Here is a 20,921-nt window from a genome sequence, read left to right as displayed (position 1 = left end):
CCAACAAACCCCACCATTTCCAGGCCTGCTAATAAGGTCAGTTTACATTCAGAGCAAATTCCTATACCTTCCCTTTTGGTAACTGTAAAATTATGACTTTGAGACAAAAAAAGAAAATAAAACATTAAATTATATGCAAGGAATACAGACTACACTGTATAAAACAGCACTTGCCCCAACACAGGCCATTCCCTTTACTCTGCTTTATTTTTTTCCCACAGTGCTCATCAGCCCCTTTAGCACTTCAAGTGTTTACTCTCTGTCTCTCCTGCTACATGGCCAGCCTGCAGGGCAGGGGTTATTTTATTCACTTTCATTCCCTGGCACAAAGTAGGCTCTTGCAGTGGGGTAGTTCACCTTTATGTTAAACATAGGAGTTTATTTAAAGCAAATTTGGAAAATTAAAGAAAAGGGAAGTTTAAAAATCACTCATAACACTGCCACTATATATAGTCACTGTTGACATACTGCTCTTTCTTTTCTGTTTTTCCCCCTGTATAGGATGTTAGATTGTCCTCCCTTCCTGAATGTAGTTGCTTTCACACTGTATATATGTTTGTACTCTTAAAAAATCTTAAAATAGGCAGATATATTTTTGTAAGATTTTTTTGATACAAAGGTTAAAATGAAAATGGCTATCTGGCAAACCCCACTTAACCAAAGAATGCAAGAAATCAGAACTAACATTAAACTCACTGGATTTTTTTTAACTATAAATAATTTTAAATGTCTGAATTATAATATTAAACTGGTAGATAAAATCTTAGAAGTTATTTTAAAAAATTTTACTCCTATTATCTTCAGTTTTTTGTCAAATTTTTTTTCTTCAACAGCTTTTTATGATGTCCTTTAAAAAAAAATTTACATAGAACCCCATTACCAAGGTCTAAGGGAAGCAATGTCTTGCCTGGAGCATTATAGAAGATTCACGTGGCAGATGGGAAGTGGGACTTGTTGGTCGATCCTGGCCGCCATCTACACTCAATCAAAAAGGACAGCCCACCCACCTCCGCACTCTGGACTGTAGCCTAGCGGTCTTGCCCAATTCAGCCAGGCGGTCAGTGTCATGGAAAGGGCTTTATCTAAACGTATGTTTCGTTCAGAATGTGTTCACTGCCTGGCAGATCGCAGCCTTTTGCCCTAAAATATTTAAATTGTGCCATGTATATAATTAATTTGAATGGCACCTTTAATAACAAAGATGACATTTTCTCTGCAGAGCATTAACAAATTCATGGCATTTTCCTTCTTCCTTTCTCTCTTTTATTTATTTACTTACTTGGTACAGAGCACAATGCCTAGGATGAAAAACAAAGGCAGTCCCTGGGCAGCTGGTTGCTTGGGTCCAGCCCAGGGCAGCTACACCAGTAGAGCCCTCCAGCCTCACACTGGGGTCTCCTGGGCCAGGAGGTGCCCCAAATCCAGGGCTGGAGAAGGAACTGGGCAAGCGTGCAGTTATCTTTTCATCTCTACTTATAACTTCTGACTTTAAATCCTCCCTGTGGTTTATGGTCTTTCTGTTTCATTAAAACTGATCCATTTTCATCAATGAGATGGGATTAAACTACTACTGAAATCATTATTTCAAGGAAATGTTGCTTTCTGCATCACGTATCATATCACAGTTTTTACAAAGAGGGTGAATAGTTTAGGGTGGCAGCTAAATAAGAACGTACTTCTCCAAAACACTGCATGGAATGTGTAGTCAGAATATTCTGCTTTATGAAATGCTTCAAAGTAAGAAATAGAGGGCACCCTTACTAAACTATTAGTAAGTATGCCAACACTTACCTTCACTGTGTACTTTAAGATTTTAAATTATATGAATTACGGGTGTTAATAGCTTTTACTTTTATGAAACCAGGTAAACAAAGCTTCATTCATTTGTTTTAGCGGCTCTCTTAGAACGGTCTATAATAATTGTGTCTTATCTTTTGGTTCCAACTGTTTATGGCTGTGACAACAAAGGGCTGCCCTCAAACAATGATATCATTTTGTTTGAGACAGAGCTTCTACATACTTTTATTAAAGGTGTCTGGCCTTTTCTTCTAACACCTCACAGGAGCCTTCTATGACCACCAAGCAGCTGGTTCTGTTTCACGCGGCCTCATAAAGCACCTGGCCACTATGACCACAGCCCAAGTTATCTGAAGTTATTTATTAAATCACGTGATAGAACCAAGCACCCAGCAGAAACCGTAGGGCAGAAACCACAGTCTGCTCTCCAATACTGATCTCCAGTCAGGTTACCTGAATGACTGTTTTGAATGTGTTTGCCTGTTGTCACTTTTTTTTTAAAAACCTTGCCACAGTCCATGTGTAAGTGTTCATTTGAACATTTTATCTGTACTCAGCCGTAGTTCCTTAGATGGTACTTTCTGGTCAAAATTCTGGGATGTCAGTTTACCACCTTAATTTTTTTTCAAGATTCTAAACAAACACACTGCATTTCTAATCTCCTTTGTAATATTTACAAATAAAGCATTAAACAGAACTTTTACGTGCTACAGTCTACGAGACCAGAGGAAGGAAAAACTTACTGCTAGAATAATTTTTGCAAGTTTAAGGCTCAGCAAGTCTGAGCCAACATCAACAAGTTTATATAGGGTCTTCAGGAGAATACTTCTTCTCTTAAGTTTACTTCCAAGCATGTTTCCTTCCTCTAAAGCGTGGTGAAGCTGTGTGCAAGCAGCACAAACCGTTTCAATGTTTTCTTCTGTCAGGGCAAAGAGAGCAAAGCAGAACTTACTCATTGAGGTCAAGTTTACAAGTGTGTCAAACACAGAAAGTGTAAGTAAAACCCCATAATTAGTTCCCCGGACATCTTCAAATTCCTGAACTATGTTTCTTTTTTTTTCCGTTTCTTATCATTTCCATCTACCTGATTTTTTTTTTTCCATTTTGTTGCTCCACCTCCTACCATGTTGACTTCTTCACTAATCAGCTTATCTAAAACACACAGCCTTTCAAAGAGTGTATTGAGAAGTGGAACTGCATTATCTCAGCTGCTCTCCTTTATTCCTGATGAGCCACCCACCAATGCTCTGCTCAGGGCCCCAGAAGCATTCCACTCACAACTCTGCCGTCGACCCTCCGCCACACAGTTCCAAGGGCCCAGGATGTTCTCCTTACCCTCGTCCCTACTGATTTTGGTCCTTCAAAGCTCTGTTTACTTTCTGGCTCCTCTAGAAAAGGTGCACCATTCAACAAATACTGCTATTTTTCGCATATATATGCATGTTGTGTTACATGCCCAATGCCCTCAAATAGATGTCATGCTAAGTGAGTAGGAACCATGTCTGACACATCTTTGTACCGACAGTGCATGGTGCAGTGAAAATACTGTACTGACAGCCTATAACATAGTTCAATGCAGATTCATTTTCTAATATGTCTATTGATAAAAACGCTGATCAACATTTTCCTATGAGAATAATGCTCATTATCTGAGAAAGGAAGGCGCAAGTGGAAAAAAATCTCAAAATGTCACCACATCCACCATTATTTGGAGGTGCGTATTAGCAAAGAGGATAATAAAAAGAAGGCTTTAGTTAGGAAACGGGAGACCTAGACCACTTCATTTTATAATTGGGATTCTGAGGAAAGCAATTTTTGCAAGTGGTAGCCCTACCAACAGGCATACAAGGAAGAAAAGTAGCACACAAACTAGAACAGGAGGGGAATACAAGGATCCAAGGTATAAGGCATTCAGTTGAAAAATATTATCTCTGATAGATTCCGTCACAAAATTTAAAAGTAGGAAACCAATCTTAAATAAATACCATAATGTGCTCTTGAAAGCCCGCATAGAGGAAGTGTGCGCCTGCAGAAGGAAATGACTCAGGCCATTTTTAGCTCTTTTCAACAATAACATCTAAGAAAAAAATTTTAAACCTCAATAGCTAAGTAACCTTCCATGCCTTTCAGTTACGCGCTTAAATAAATGAATTGATGGGAAATGACTTCGACTAACTTTAAATAAAGGGAAAAACCTGAGCTCTACTGTAAGAAATAGTTTTGTTTTGTTGTTTTATTCTTCTGTTACTGGCAGTTTCTTCACAAAGCCCAAGTCCAGGCTGAGGGCTACTCTGTGGCAGTGGGTAGACGTCAAGGTATTTTTCTAATACTTCCCTCCGCAAACTCTTCAGCCTGGTGGGTTCTACTTAAGAGTAGCTGTTTTAGCTTACAAGAAATTAAAAAGGAAGGCTCCCGGGTCAAATTTTAAACTGTTGATCAAATTACCTCTTTCTACCAGTTGGTCTGTTAGAACTGCCATGTAGCCTCAAAAGACAGCTTGAATCTAAGAGCCATCAAGATCCTCACGGGGCTAAAGCTAGTGGGTGAAAGTTTGATGAGTAACGGAAAGCAAGGCAGACTCAAAGTAACTTCTCCCCATAAGATACCTATTCATTAGAAAGTGAAAAACAGTGATTTTACAGTGGAAAAACCTGGCAGACACCACCTTCCCCAAGTGATCGAAGTCCACGTCACCAGTAAAGGACCAAATCAGCATCACGTGCCTCCGGATAGGACACACGGGAAGGACACAGCACCACTCATGCTGCACACTGCCCCAAACACCTAACAAGCATCCAATGGTGAGAACAAACCAGACAAACCCAATTTGTGGGGCAGTCTATAAAATAATTGGCCTTTTCTCCTGAAATACATCAAGATCCTGAAAGAGACATGACAAACTGTATTTTCTTTCTATAAAGGAAATCATTAGGATAACGGGCAAAATCTGAATAAGGTCTGTAACTTCCAGATACGTAACAGAATGCCCTTGTTTCTAAAAATGCATGCTAGAGTACTTAGGGATATGGGGTATCATGATGGCTATTTGTTCTCAAACGGTTCAAAAAAGGGGAAAAGACAATGTGTGCGTGTGTTGGGGGGGTGTGTACAGAAAAAGAGAGCAAGAGGGAGAGAGGCGGGCAGGGAGAGAGAGAATGATAAAGCTTATGTGGTAAAATGTTAACATTTTGGGAATCTGGGGGAAGAGCATACAGCATTTCTTTGTACTATTCTTGCAACTTTTCTAAAAGTCTGAAATTAGGTCAAAATAAAAAGTCAAAGAAAGAAAGAAGGGAGGAAGGAAAGATCTCAAAGGGTCAAGTAACCTAGTCCTACCACCACTTGCTGTTCTTAAAGTTGTCTATGGAAGAGATGTCATCTTTCAGCATTTAATAATCCCCCAAGAAGGGAGATTCATCCACATTTCAAATCCCAAACTCCTGCTAAGTTTTCTCTGTTAGTACCTGTGGTGACAGAGCCCTCAGAACCCTCTTAAAATCCTTCAAGCTGAAGACTTTCTCCAAGACAGGCCTTTGTGCTGCCCCTATCCTCCCCACTGTGCTCCTCCTGGTATGTTTTTTTCTTTAACCTTTGCCCAGATTGATTGCTCTTCCCATTAGTTTTTAGGCACATCTCCTAAAATAAAGGACCCAATGTTAATCAGGCTATCATGAGGGTGAAAATGATTGACCCTAGGGGGAACAAAGTCATCATGGTCTTATTCTCAGGGTTTTGAGCGGCAGTGGACTTTGGTGATGTTCTAGCCTCAGCTATGCCTCACCTGGCAGGTGAGAGCACCTCTGCGCAGAGAGATCAGGTGATTCCCAGCCATCTGCTTCGTTAGCAGCACCAGGACCAGAAACCCCATCCAGGGCTCCCACGTTAACCAGCAACACTGCCAAGCACCATCAGAGAGCCCAGGAGGCGTGAGGTCATTTGAACCTTTAAGGAAGTAGGTCTTTTGCACAACTTCCCTGGTTCGTTGGTGGGAAGGACTCATTTACTCTGCTTCTCCTAGGGCTTCTTCCAGTGGCTACCATGCTGGTTCGCTCATCCAAGGAGCACTCATTCCACAGTTGTTAGCGAGGGCCTCATGTGTGCTGTGGGCCAGGCACTGGGCTCAGCCCTGGGCCAGGACTGCAGCTCCAGAGGAGCCCATTTCAACTTCAGAGGTGGAATCCCTGAGGAACAGCAAGGGGGCAGAAGGTGGGATGGGGGGTGGGCATTCCATAGGTCAAGCTTTCCATAGGTCACCTTGGCAGAGACCCATGGGTTGTGAGCCTTCCTTGCTGGGGCATTCCAGAGTGTAAGGGTTGGGCATATCCCAGGCCACTTCCTGTTCTGAGTGGCCTCCCTGACATGCATGCTCAACCTTAGGAAAGAGGACATACAGTCCTCCCTCAGGATCCACAGGGGATTGGTTCTAGGACCCCTGCATATACCAAAATCCATGGATGCTCAAGTCCCTTGTATAAAATGACATAGTGTAGTCGGCCCTCCACATCCGCGGGTTCTGCATCCTCGAATCCAAACCACCACGGATCAAAATTCCATTTGCAGTTGGTTGAATCTGTGGGTGTGGAACCTGTAGCCATGGAGGGCCGACTGTATATGTTTGGATCTAGAAAACCACAGGCACACCTGCCAAGGATGCCAGTCTATGAGACTTAGTCAGGGTTTCAGAGGCCTGAAATGTTTTAATTTTTCACCGTTTTTCATGAACTGCCACTCTACAGCGTTCAAACTGGCATTTCCTTGGGAGAGGAGGTGATAATTTATATTCCAAAGGGAATTTCAGAAGTAGGTTCTTTTGCTGCATTTAAAGTAAATTTTACTCATTGAAAATTAAGTTTACATGTATTGATAACATCTAATACATACATTACTGGGTAAATAAAATAGATGACTTCATTTGTTTTTGAACATGTTCACAGAAATGACAGTCAAAGTGTGCTGAAAATATCAGGGCAATGAGGAACATATAAATAAGTGCAGATATTTTTAATGTAAAACAACTTTTTTCTTTTTTACCTTTTTCTAATTCACGCAAAATCGGTACGATCCTCGTATTCCAAAAGACTTCACCTACTTCTATTTCTGTATCTTTTTCTTGCAAGTCGAGTTTTGAGTCTGCAATAGAAACCCAGAAGAGGAGAAAGAGCCATGAAAAAGGAGTTATAACTGGAGCACCGCCACGAGACTGTGTTATCCATCCGTATAATTAACAAACTCTAGAATTACATTACGCTTTGCCCCCCAAGCCCAACTAATTCTAATTAGAACTACATTTCTTCTAATCAAATCATCCCAAATTAAACTCAGATAAGATAATGTAAAGAAATCAGAACTTTAAACTCTGGGATACTGCATAAAGTCTTCAGCTTTGTAAATGTTGAAATTATTATCAGTGTGGCAAAGAGTTTGGAGTTGTTTTTTTGTTTGTTTTTTTACTTAAACATATCCCTCTGTAATATAAAATAAATAGAAAACTATCGATATGAAAAGAATAAGGATTTTGAAAATGTTTAATGAAAAATTTTCTGAAAGGGAGGCCTGCAGGGACTATCTTTCCTATAGAAAATAAAATGTCCACATTATTGTGAGGCCAGTGCTGTTCACGCCCGTGGCTTTGTGTGGGGCAGTGGGAAGCCCGAGCTCTGGGTGCTGGCAGATCTCATTTCAAATCCCAACTCCATTACTGATGCACTGGGTGACAGGGGTCTGGTTTCTTATCCTTTCTGAGCCTCATCAGCAAAACAGAGATTAAAATATTTGCCTTCAGCGTTATGAGAATTCAAAGACATGATATAGGCAAAGCTCTGAGCCCAGTGCCTAGCATCTAGTAACACTCAATCAATATGGATTTCACTTCCCTGATTAAAAAACCAACAAACAGATCATGACTGTCTGAAGCGTATCGGGCTGTATGATGTCACCACATCACCGAGAAGAGATGCTGCCTGAGGATGCAGGCTGTGGAAGAGTAATAGCTCCCACAGCTTGTGTACTTTAGATCTAGCAGGCCTGTATTTAATTTTTGTCACACTATGAGGAGGTCCCCAAACTGTCACTATTTTCCAGATGAAGAAAGTGGGGCTCAGGGTTATTAAGTGACCTGCCCAAGGTCATAGAGCTCCAGAGCCCTTGCACTTGACCTCTTCAGGGCCATTCTGCCTGAAGCAAACAGGAAAACTAGAAGGTAACTTTGGGGAGAAATGTAAATCACATTAGAAACTGCAAATCATGATTACATTTCATACAGGCAAGATCTCCAGGTCTAAAACACTGACAGTCTAGCCGGAGGGGGCACCGCTGTGCTGGGCACTAAGCAGCAGTGCTACAGACAAAATCCTCAGGCTGCCTTCTCTGAAGGCCACCCCCTAAGGCCCTCACCTGGCACCCAGCCTATACTGGTTCAGGGAGTCCGTGCCTGCTTAGAGCAGACCTGGTACCAATTAAGTGCCCCCGCAGTGGGTGCCTGGATCCTAAAAATGTCACACGGAGAGTTAGAAATCATAGGGGCAATCAGAAGGTTCTGCAGAGAGAGACAGAGTAGTGAAAGGGTGTGTGGCTTGTATATTTTTAGGGTGTTTTAACTCAAAACCAAGACAAGCTGACCAGGGAAGCCTGCTAAGAGCACTGGTTCTAGAGTCACTGTCTGGGTTTGACTCCTAGCTCTGTCACCTACTAGCTGACTCTGGGCAAGTTGCTTCACTTTCCCTCTGTAAAATGGGGTAACAGTGAGCATCTCCAAGTAATGGGATTACAGGTTATTATCTTCTTTTATGTGCTCCTGTATTTTCCCAAACCTCTCATGTACTTGTATTACTCTTGAGAAAAAAATACACAACACATATTAAATTTTCCAAGCAGTGGTGATATCACCCAGGAGAACCTGGACAGCTCTCCCGCCCAGTGTACAGGCCTTTCCCTGACACTCCGTGCTGGAAACGGCCACCCCCAGCTGCTGTGAGTCCAGGCTTGCTTTTATCAAACCTTCCTAATATCAAGAGGGGCCGATGCACACTGGGCACGAAGAGCATTTGAGCAGCCAAAGCAGATAGAAAGGATGTCAACAAAGCTGTTATTAAACAATGTAGGTGCGGTCAATGGTTTTAATAGCAAGGTTGCACAGAATCTGCCCAACCCCAAAGGAAGAATTCACCAAAACACATAGTTGAATTGTCTTTAGGACAAAACCAGTCCATATCAGTTCACAATCCCCTTAGCCAAAACCTTTGGGACCAGACGTGGTTGGGGATTCAGAAAATTTTGAACTTGAGTAAGGCAATATGGTGCCCACACTGCATGACATACCACCACCAGCGGGGTCTCCTGAGGCAGCACCCTGCAGCAAAACATGTGAATACTCACACTAAAGAAACAAAGACTATAACTGGCCTCCCATCAGTGCGGGTCAGGCATTGTCACTAAGTGAGTTTGTGCAGTATTTCAGCTTTCAGAGCTTTTGGGGTTTCAGAATTGCAGGAAAAGGATTGCAGACCACCATCTCCATCTTTTGGATTATTACTTTTATGAAACTTCCCTCACATTGATAAATGATGGTTATGGATCCTAAAAGTAAACATGACTATTCAAGCAATATGAAAAAGCCATAGTGGCTCATATTCCCAGGTATCAGACATAGTCAAAGTCCAAAGTATGTGAATAAATTCAACATATATCAAGGCAAGGGGAAAGCCAGGAGATAATAAGCCAGGCAAAAAATATAATAGACAACTATTTATGACACACTTAAATTTATTAGAAATACAGACCTCAAGTCCAATCAGTTCAAAGCAGCCTTTTCACCTTCTATGCGACATGCTCTTTAGCAGGACCGCTCTATGAGAAACCACGATTATCAAACCGTTTGTCAGGACAAACAAAACTGATAACATGTTCACCCCAGGAAGAGCTAATTACAGGGGTGAGCCAGAAATCACAGAGCAGTTTATTTAGCCTTTGGAAAGGAAAGGCCCTCGTAGGCCCTTCTGAATGTTTCTGAGACTTGTTTCTTCTCAGAACAGAAGTTTGCCAGACACTGTGGTGTAAGTCTGCTTTCAACCCTCTCCCAGGAACCCCTGTGCAAGCAGTGGTGTCCGGCTATGGCCTTTCGCCTCCCACACCTCCTCCAACTCTGCTCTCCACAAAAACCCCATTTTATACACTAACCCAGCTTCTACCCTAGAAACTGAAGCCTGGAGTCATGTGACTACTTTTTAAGATCCACAGATGACAAATAAATACAGTTTGTCTCAGTCCTGGGTAACAACCCATTTAGAAAGCACTTTCATCTAGGTTCACAGTTTGCTAAATATAAAAATTATGATTCAACAGGAAATTGGGTAAGTCAAGCAGAAATTTCAGCATGTTTTTTGAAGATTTTGCTGTCTCAGTTGTTATAGTTCTTAACCGCAGCTTTGAGTTCTGGACACAAAAACTTGACACAATTTTATTGGCTGCTGCTTTTAGCATGGACACGTAAGATGCTTAGCAACAATGCTGATGAGGAAATCAGTCTATCTAAGATTTTCCCGAGTACCACAGAAATCCCCACTGGTCACAAAAGTCATCTGATTGATAAGAAATTAGTTCCGAAGGTAATAAAATATTTTTGAACTGAGTATTAATTTGGTTTCATAAAAGATCACGTGCACCAAAAAAAGTATGAAGAAGGTAACAAACACCTGTGTACCCACAAATAGTTTGGTCAAATACTAACTATTTTCATTCTCCTCCTTATTTCAAAGAAATAAACATTACAGATATTGTTAAGGCTCTCTGTGTGCCTACCCCATCCATTCCCCTCCCCAGGGGTTACCACCACTCTAAATTCAATGATTATTTTTATCATGCTTGACTTTACATGTTTACCACATAGATCTGTAACCATAAACAACACATGTCATTGTTTTTCCAACTTAATTTTTTCATGTAATGTTATGTTTGTAGTCATTTCATTCAATATTATAAATGTGCTCTGGTTCATTTTTCTAACTGCTATGTTCCATTGTATGAATACACTCTGTAGCATTTCTAGCCTGTGATTTATATTGTTATATACTTTCTCAAACAGTTCAAGTTGCAAAGGGCTGATTTCCTATAGTTAATATAGTTTCATTTAAGGGAGCCTTGATTTTGACTCAAGTATTGAACTTAAGAACAATGTGGATGTCAAGTTTTGCAACCTTCCAAGTGCTTTTGCAAAATAATTTCTGTGCAGTCATTAAGATTGTAATCTACAGATGCCTGAGGCACTAGAGCTGGGTAATGGTAAGAGTGCTAAGACTGTTGTGAAAATAATAAAAATTTATCAAAATAAATGCTGACATGTGACCAAGCTGGACTAAGTTCCTGGAATTTTCAAAGAGTGAGCCAACATCAGACCTCTTTAGTGCAAATGATTATCCTACAGACGGAGATTCTGAGGATAAGATGAAAGAGTGCTGGGGACCTCTAAGAACACGGGAGCCTCACCTGTTTTGGTGTCTAGCCTGCTCCGGTCTGAGCTTCGGGAGCATAAGGAGGCCCCTGAATGCCTCTTCCCCTGGTCCCTGGGAGGAAGAGGAATACACACAACACTCAGCACAAAAGCCAAAGCAGTTCTCTTTTTGTAAGTGTCAAGAGTCAAGAGTTGGCTAAATATAATTTCTAAAGAAACCAGAAATAGAGTTTGGTACTCCATACCTCATTTCAAGCAACCTCCGGTTTTCAACTGAGATTTATCTTTTAAAGACAAGTCAGATTTGCTTTACAATATGAAATACAGCTACTAGAAACAACAACAAAATAAATCCAAAGTTTATTTTGCAAATCAAAAAAAACTGATTAAGGATCTACACCACAAGAGGTCACTGTTGCAGTAAGAAAGAACTCTGGTATGCTTGAATCACAAAAGCCTAGTAGTGTTTAGGGGCTGGAAAAGACCTCTTTCTCTCACACTCTGGTACACACGTGCTCCAGGCAAGAAGACTGTTCCCAAATTGGTCAGATGTGGCGAGGATCACACGGCAGGGTCAGATCTGGAACCCACGTCTCATTTTTCCAACTCACTGCTCTTCCCACCAAATCACTAAGTCTCCTGTCTCCATTTTATAATTTTAAAATTAATATTCTCTAAAAAAATTTTTTTAAAGAAATATTTGACATGATAAAAAATCGAAGGTAAATTCAAGCAGTCCCCAGACGACAAATATTTTGTGTTTCAAATGAAAATTTGGTGGCTGGCCAACAGCAGGATTATATGCCTGGGTTTTTTGTTTTGAAGCTTATATACAATGTAGAGATGGTCTATGAAGGACATAACTTCTCTTTAGCTAGAGCTGATACTTAAAACACTTACTTTTAAATATCTGTACAAAATTCCAAGGTAAAAAAAAAAAAACTACTTAGAGAATAATAGCACAAGTTTTACAACAAAAATTTCATTTTTGCCATCAAATATAATATTTGCCGCAAAAATCATAAAGAATGCACACTCATGTGGCCAGGGTCACCCATGAACATCTGTGGCTGCCCACTGCTCCTGCTTCCTGCGTAGTGAGACCCGCAGCAAATGTTCAGTGCTGTGTCTTGGACCTTGGCTTTGACTACTGCCCCAAGGATTCGTTTCTCCAAATATCGTTTTTTCCATAAGCATTTCCTTTTTTAAAAAACACCTGATTTAACACTTCCTTTTATCGTACAATAGAGAAAAGATCGAGTTACTCTCCCCAAAAGGGTCTAATTATTTAATACTCTGAAACAATTGCTTTATTTTTATATACAGTAAAATCATAGATCTGGTAGCAAAATGTTCTGGCCAATCCAAGAAAGAAATGGGGATGGGATCCTTTCTGTCAACACTCTCAGGGTAGAGATGCAAATGGAGATCTCAAAGAAGACAGAAATAAATAAAGTCAACACTATGAAAAGGCAGAATACCAAAAGTCTGGCAGGGTGTAAGGCCAAGGAAGTTCCCAGACTTCAATTCCAGAAATAAGAAAGTCTGAGGACCACAGAGACAAGCCTTTCTTTTCATTATGGTCCTGAACAGCTACTGAAATCAAGCAGGATAGTTTGCATCTAATGCAAGTCCCTGATCCATCCTACCTGAGGACATGGCCGTGATGAGGCTGCCTCCGTAAATACCACATTTGTGTGTCCCCATTTGGAGGGGCGGTTAAGAAGGATCCTTCTTATCAAATACCAAACCTTGACAGTGCTGGGTCTTACTGGTTCTCAAGAAGAGCACAGGGTTGGCACCCACTAATCCTCTGTGTGATCATCATGGTACCGTGGTTGAGTGTGCAGGCTCTGGACCTAAACTACCTGGGGTCAAATCCTGGGTACAAGTATTGTCAGCCATGTGGCCTTGGTAAGTTACTTAACCTCTTGGCCTTGTTTTCCTTTCCTTAAAATGAGGGCAATGTCTCTACTTAGCACAGTGACTGGTACGTTTGAAGAACTTAATAAATTGTCAATATTCTTTCTCTCTTTTGTTCCGAGTCAACAAGCACCTGTCTGAGCAGCCCAGTGCTGGGTGTTACTGTGATAAAGAACGTATAAGACATTGCCCAGAAGTTTAAAATCTACTTTGAGGAACTAAGGAAGTTTTTTTTTTTTTTTAATGGAAAATACTAATGGATTCTCTAATCAAATACTAGAACGTGAAATCCAGCAGGTTACAAGGACTAGAGGGATGCTGAGGAGGAAGTGATTACTGAGAGGGAGAAGTGGACCACAGGGTGGGACTTAAAAGCATAAAAGTCAAACCGACAAATGACAACACTGCTCTCAGTGGGGGGAGTAGCATGAGTGAAGGTAAAGAGGAGCATGAGAAGCCTGGTGGGTAGCGTAAGGGGGTAACTGCACAGGGCCAGCAACTTAGGAATAGGTTTCTGCTGGCAGGTATCAGGAACAGCTGTCTGAAACTCTGTGTTGAATCAATGGGCCCAATTAGATGGGCAATAAGGATCTGTCCTAGGTTCTTATACGAGGAAATGGTGAGATTTGGAGTTCTGTGATGACAAAAGTTATTTAGGAGACTTGGCGGGAGGTAACAAGGACTAATTCTTTGAAGGTGATAGTGGCACTGGAGAAGCAGGAACAAATTCAAGAGACCCTATAAATGAAAAGTTGATAGGGTTCAGTGGATGATTTCAGGCAGAAGAAAGATGAAAAGGCAGACCTGGAGGAACAGGACAGCAGGGTTGCCATAACAGAAATGGGGAGGTTAGAGAGCAGCACAGTTTGAGGGGTAAAGCAGATCTCTGTTTTGCCATGTTGAGTTTCTGATGAAAAACGGAGCATCAGCAAAGGAGATGTGGAGATCAGGAAAGGAGCTCCGTTAAAAGTCAAAGCAGTACACTGGGACTAGGGTTATCAGAAGAGTGGCTCAAAGATCAGAATCTCAGGACACGGCCTTGTCTCAGATAGTCACAAGTAAAGGACAGAAATAGAAAAAGGAGTCCAAAGCGAGAAGACAGAGAAAACATGCTCTCGTGCAGTCCAGCATGTTGAGAAAGTGAGCGTGATTGACAGGTCCAGGAAGATGAGGACGGAGGAAGAACCGTCCAGTCTGGAGAGGGTAAGCCTAAAAGGGTTTCTGTGGAGCAGTGCAGCTCAGGACCCACAGAAAGCATGAAGCGGGGAGAGAGGCATCCAGAAAAGAAATTCCCTTTCTGCTCAAGACTAGATGCCCTTGTACTCAAAGAAGAACGGTCTCACTGTAAATTCTACCCATTGATCTTGGCTCTACTAATGAAACAAATCTTTATACTTCTTCCTCTTGACCATCCTTCAAATATTTAAATGTGTCGTGGTCACCACTTAAGTTCATCTCCTACGGCTTAAATCCTATGGTTCCACCACTTCTTAGCTGTGTGACCTTGGGTTAAGTTTTTAACCTAAGCTTTGGTTTCCTTATCTGCATATGAGGGGGTGGTAAATAACAGTGCCCCTCAACGTAAGGCTGTTGTGAGGATTAAACGACGTGATGTGGAATCGCTTAGCACAGTTCCAGGCACACAGTAAATACTCAGCAAGTGTTTACTATTATCATGGCTGTCACCGCCGTTCTCATTAACAAACTCCAGTCCCTTCAACTGTTCCTCATCAAATCTCTTCGTCAGCCTGTTCAGTTACTCAGAGTGAGTGTCAGTTTGTCTGGAACCCAGCACTGAGCTAAAGATACGGCCTGAGGAGCAAAGAGGAGAGCTTCTAAATGATGCAGCCTAAAACTGTGTGAGCGGTTTTGGTGGTCACGTCACAGTGTTGGTCAATTCTCGTCTTTTCTTCCATATGCAGCTAAAGGCAGATTTCCCCCATCTATGTTGGACTCCTTCTTATTAAATTTCAGTGTTATACTTGGCAAAGGGTTTCTGCCTATTAAATGTTTCTAGATCTTGATTCAAACATCCAGTATAATTGTTCTTCTTCTCAGCTTTCTGTTCCATGCTGTTAAAGACCATAATTAAATTTTTTTGGAATATCTTTTGATGTACCAAGAATAAAACAATTCCAGAAAATATTCTTTAAAGCTCTTTTGTGAAATCCTTCTTAAAGCCCCAATAAGACCATTTCATTAGGATATCTTCATCTACAAATAACAGAAACCTGATTCTAACTGACTTAAACAGTAAATGGAATTTATTGGCTCATGTAACCCAAAAGTCAAGCACTAGGGGTGGGTTTTAGGTGTGGTGTGATCAGGGCACTGGCTCCATCTTTCTGCAATTCTCTTACCTCTGCCCTTCCTCTGGTTCCATCTGTAATCAGGTTGGAGTCCTGAGGAAAGCATAGTGGGTATGGCACTCCCAGGTCTCTCTGCTGTAGCCCACATGTTTCAGAGCAAAAACAAGGTCCTCTCTTCCCAATCATTAACAAGAGTCCCATCTTTCACTCTGAACAACCAGAACCAAGCTCTGTAGCCAAGGCAACGTCATACACTGACTGAGTTACTACTGCCCATACATGCATCAGTCACATTGGCAACATCTACTTCTGGATCATTTACACTCCAAAGAAAAAAAAGTATATTTCTTTAAAAGTATTCCAAAATTCAGATTTTGCTATAATTCAGACAGTTCTTCCAATTATTATGACTGAGGTTCTTTAGTCAGGAGTCAGCAGCTTTTTCTTAAAGAGCCAGACAGTATATATTTTACACTTTGTGGGCCAAGTGGCAAAACAGAGGCTATTAATGTAGGTACTTTTGTAACCATTTAAAATGTAATTATTTTAAAATGCAGAAAAAAATTCTCGGCTTAAGGGCTGTAAAACAAACAAACAAACAAAAAAACCAGATGGCTGGCCAGATCTTGCTCCAGGGCTATAGTTTGTTGACTCCTTCTCTGGAGCAATAGCTAAAAAGATATTAAGAAGCAGACTAAACGGTAGGATTTGGAATTAAGAAAAAATATATAATAAATTTATTTCCATTTGGGAAAAAATTACATGTAAAAAAAATGGAAAAGGAAATTTTAAAGGATATATATGATAAAAAGAAATTTAGGAAATTTGAGCTAACATTTTCCTTGCCCTAAGAAGATGACACTTCATTTTTAGAATTAGACTCAAGTTGTATAGATTCCAGTCAAGTAGTAAATATCTTAGGCTCTGCAGTCACTCAGTCTCTGTCACAACTACTCAGTTCTGTGGCTACAGTGTGAAAGCAGCCAGGGACAGTAGGTAAATGAATGGGCGTGGCTGTGTTCCAATAAAACTTTATTTATAAAAACAGGTAATAGGCTGGATTTGGCCCATGGGCCTTAGTTTGCTGGCCCCTGCTTTGTAGTCTCTTTGATTTTTTTTACTGCAATTTAAGAGTACCACCACCAAAAGGTGGTGGTCCCTTTATCATGTCTTCACAGCCTGAAACACCAGATACACAGTTTCTAGACATTAGTACTGTCTTAATAACTAACACTAAAATAGAATTCTACTTAAATGGTTAAATAGAAACACAGTGAAATTGAAGAACATGATTTTAAAGGAATGGTCCTAAGATCAAAATTTTGATAAAGTCCTCAAAGGTAACCATAGCCTTGGGTTGGTGGTCCAAGATTTAAAATATACATTTTTAAAGATTATGCATATATTCTTGTGCCTTTTTCAATGATCACTAACTGCTTATTACTCAAGTTCTATATGCAGAAAGTTGATTAGACACTGCTTTGTAGCTAACCACATTAGCTTAACTTAGTTAGGCTTAAATTCCCTTAGCTTAGAGTAAAAGCCCACAGTTTCACGCTCCCCTTCACCTTCACAGCTCCAGTTTCAAGGCGCCTCACGTGAAGAGCGCTGTAATTTTTCACCGCAGCAGCTACGGGTACTTCAGCACAGGGGAGAGTTGCTGGCACTACCCTCTTCCGTGGCGTTATTGTGGAAATGATTACACACCGGTTTCCACAATCTGCTCTCCATCCCAATGTCCTAGTGGGCTGCTCCAGCTCACACATCACCATCTCCCACCAGAACTGCTACTGCTCTCCCGTCTCCAATCGTCCTTCACGCGGCTGCCAGCGTCACTCTCCTGAGAACCCCTCAGCACTCCACGTAGTCTACAGCCTTAGGACCCATGCTTCCGCTACACTGGGTCATCTGCCCTTCTTTGAACCTGCCGCCACCAAGTCAAATCCCCCCTCTGCTTATGCTGCTCCTTTAGCAAAGAACACAGAGCCCCACCTCTATTGAAAACCAGCCTCAAGGGGCATCCCAGACTCCACAGACCCCAGGAAACCTTCCCTGATCTTTAAGTCAGAGTTAGGTGCTCTCATCTCTAAACTCCCAAGGCGCTTTCTTTCAATTCTCCTTTCATTCCTCCAGCATTAGAGTCAATCATTGAACAGTGCTTCTAAAACTTTGTGTGAATTCAAATCACTTGGATACCTTATAAAAATGCAGATTCTAATTCAGCAGGTCTGGGGTGGAGCGTGAGATCCTGCATTTCTAACAAGCTCCCACGTGATACTGATGCTGCTGGTCTAGGGACCGCACTTGAGCCTCAGAGCCTGACATGCTGGTAAGGTTCTCATGGACAGGGTCCATTTGTGTATCTCCCAACCCTGCTAGTGCAGGGCTTTGCTTATCAACAAATTCTTATCGAATGGAAGCTGTCAAATAAGGTGGGACTTCTACCAAAGTCATTTTGATCGATGACTGTCTTTTCTGAATGCAAAGTTTCTCAGCCACATTTACTTAATTTCTTAAAAGAATAATGACTTCATTATTTTTGAAAAAATGATATATTTATTATTTTTTAAGGCCAGGCAATATAAGAAGTACAAAGAAGATTTAGAAAACCATCTAAGATCCCACCACCCAGAAATAAATATCGTTAATGTGTGGCAAACATCCTTCCAGACATATTTTGCATATATTCAGATGAAAAGATAAAAGAATGAAAGAACAGAAGGATGACAGAAGGAGGGAAGGGCAGATAAAAGATACATATAAATGGGATCATACCATACGTGTCATTGTAATTAAAAAGTATGAAGTATAAATTTTACTTGAATATGACAGAGAAACAGAAATTGAGGTGAAACTGAAGGAATTGTAGAACTTCAGATGAATGGGTCTTCACAAGAGACATTAGTTTCTAAAAGATCTCTCTAAAGTTAAGAAAAGAATGAAAAACATTAGCAGGATGAAATCACTTTTTTAACTACATATTTCAATTTCAGACTGTAGCTACTGACAAATCTATTCCCTACTATGAAGTGAAGCGATTAGTACTCACACTTCCTCCCAAGTACCAGTTTTGGTTCTTTATGCTAATATTACACTGTCAAGGTTTCTGTTCCATAACCATCGTTTTCAGAGTTGTTTACGTTTTTGTTTTGTTTTGTTTTGTTTTGCGGTATGCGGGCCTCTCACTGCTGTGGCCTCTCCTGTTGTGGAGCACAGGCTCCGGACACGCAGGCTCAGCGGCCATGGCTCACGGGCCCAGCTGCTCCACGGCATGTGGGATCTTCCCAGACTGGGGCACGAACCCGTGTCCCCTGAATCAGCAGGTGGACTCTCAACCACTGCGCCACCAGGGAAGCCCCTGAGTTGTTTACCTTTAATTCAGTATGAAAACCAAGTCAGTACTCACCACTAATGCTTTTACCATAGCTTCTCCATTTGAGTTCTGAATTTTGACTCACCATTTTGTTGTCAAAAAGTTTTCTAGAAAGCGCATGAGTACCATAGTCCCCAAATCCATTCGTGTTTGAAAATGTCTGTTGCCTTTTTGCTGAAGGAACTTGGCTGGCAATATAATTCTTGGGTTATCCTTCTTGTACTTAGGACTTCATAAGCCTTACTCCACTGTCTGCGGCACCGAGAGGAGCTCTAACAGAGCCAGAGGCAGCCTGCCTTTTTTTCCTTCTATGTGACTTGCTTGTTCAGCCTGATGGCCATAGGATACCTTCTCGCATTTACCCATCCAATCAACAATTACTAATGGAGTGTGTACTATGTACTGGGTAGTATTCCGGTGCTGAGCACTACTGGAGACGTCTTAGTGTGGATGACTCCGTATCAAATTTTGTTGGGACATGATGTGTCCATTTGAGCTTCAAATTCAAATCTTTATTTCAGAAAGCTGTCTTCTATTATGTTGATATTTTTCTTTTCATTCTCTCTGCCATTCTCAGTGGGTTGTTGTGAATATTAAATGAGTTAATACATGTAAATCACTTGGAAGAGTGCCTAGCACTTAGTCAAAGTAAGATGGAGGACGGGGAGGGGGAGGGGGAGGACGAGGATGCCTTTCCTCTTCAGGAATGCAAGTGCCGTTCCTTCCACACCTATCTCAATCTCTCTGATCATTTTTCTATTTTCTTATTCACTTCTTTATGTATGATTTCCTCTAGCTTATCCACCATGTCTGATTGCATTTTCAGCTGCTTTTATTCTCACTTTTAATTTCTAATGTGGCTTTTCTCTCCATGTTTATACATTTTTCTTTCATTCTTTTTTGAGAACTGTGAGCATATTTGCATTCTTTATGTGGGCTTAAAATCTCTAATTTGAATTCTTATAACCCAACAAAGAGCTCTTTTCCTCTTTTTTTAAAAAGAGGGTAACAACATTATCTGTAATTTCTTTGACACTATGGACAATTGTTTTAACTCTCCTTATTCTTGGAGGGTAGTTCCTTTTGCGATCCATTTCCTTCATCTGTCTTTTGTTATGTTCCTTACAAAGCCCATACTCAAGTTCCATGTTAACTCTTGTGCTAACATTACTTATCGTGAAACACAGCCATGTATTTGTTGAAGAATGAAAATGGTCCATGGAGGGAGAGAACTGGGGTACTCGGTAGCTTCAACTTTAGTTTTCCTGAACATCTATCCACCAGGTCTTGTTATTTTTCTTGACCTGCAGTGTGTTCCCTTGGTTTGTATGTACCAGGTTTCATGACTCACAGAAAAGCCCCTTTACAGGCTAGGTTCCTTGGGTTCTAATCTATCAAACTCCCTACCCCATAAACACACACACCAAATGACTGGATCACAGGAAACGAGGAGAGCGTGTCACCCTCAGCTCCATTCCCCCTGTGTCACTTCACACTCTGGATCTTTTTCTTTTTTTTTTTGGCCGTGCCGCACAGCTTATGGGATCTTAGTTCCCTGACCAGGGATTGAACCTGGGCCCTCAGCAATGAAAACACGGAGCCCTAACCACTGGACCACCAGGGAATTCCCCACACTCTGGATCTTGAAGGGGGCCTCTACTGTGGCTTCCCCACTTCTCCTGTCATTTCTTTCATTAAAGACTACTGGATACACCTTTCTTAACTAAGAGACTCGCTTTTAGTGAAATTTGTTTCTTGCTGGAGTCTGAGGAGGTGTCTGCTCTCAAATTACCCCCGTCCTCATCTATATTTCATAAAGTCTAGTAGGTTAACTAGACTCTTTTGGTTGCAATATTCCAAGTGACATAAACCTAATCTTAAGTACCATAAGCTGTTCCTGTCAAAATAAATCAATAAAGGAAAGAAGAAAGAAAGATAAAAAGGAAAGAAAAGAAAAAGGAAGGAAGGAAGAAGAGTGTAAGAGAGAGAGAAAGAAAAAGGAACATATTGGCTCATGAAACAGAGCAGTCTGCAGTGTGGATGTGGTGGCCTCAGGCACAGCTGGATCTAGGGG

The 20,921-nt window shown here is 41.1% G+C and overlaps 1 protein-coding gene across 1 annotated transcript in view; it reads right to left on the bottom strand.

The window, feature by feature from the left end:
- ARMC2 (armadillo repeat containing 2) overlaps positions 1-20,921 on the bottom strand; it is a 101,772-nt gene that overhangs the window by 60,935 nt on the left and 19,916 nt on the right. Inside the window, exons 5-7 of the mRNA XM_022553950.3 lie at positions 11,278-11,354; positions 6,829-6,927; positions 2,541-2,716 (exon numbers count right to left, since the gene is read on the bottom strand). Of these exons, the coding sequence (XP_022409658.1) occupies positions 2,541-2,716; positions 6,829-6,927; positions 11,278-11,354 (352 nt within the window). The remainder of the gene's footprint in view (positions 1-2,540; positions 2,717-6,828; positions 6,928-11,277; positions 11,355-20,921) is intronic.

This window comes from Delphinapterus leucas, chromosome 12 (genome assembly GCF_059928025.1).
Source record: "Delphinapterus leucas isolate spDelLeu-1000000601 "Yukka" chromosome 12, BTC_Dleu_Yukka2, whole genome shotgun sequence".
Lineage (NCBI taxonomy): Eukaryota > Metazoa > Chordata > Mammalia > Artiodactyla > Monodontidae > Delphinapterus > Delphinapterus leucas.
Note: the sequence above shows the minus strand (reverse complement) of the source record. Positions and strands in the feature narration are given on the sequence as shown.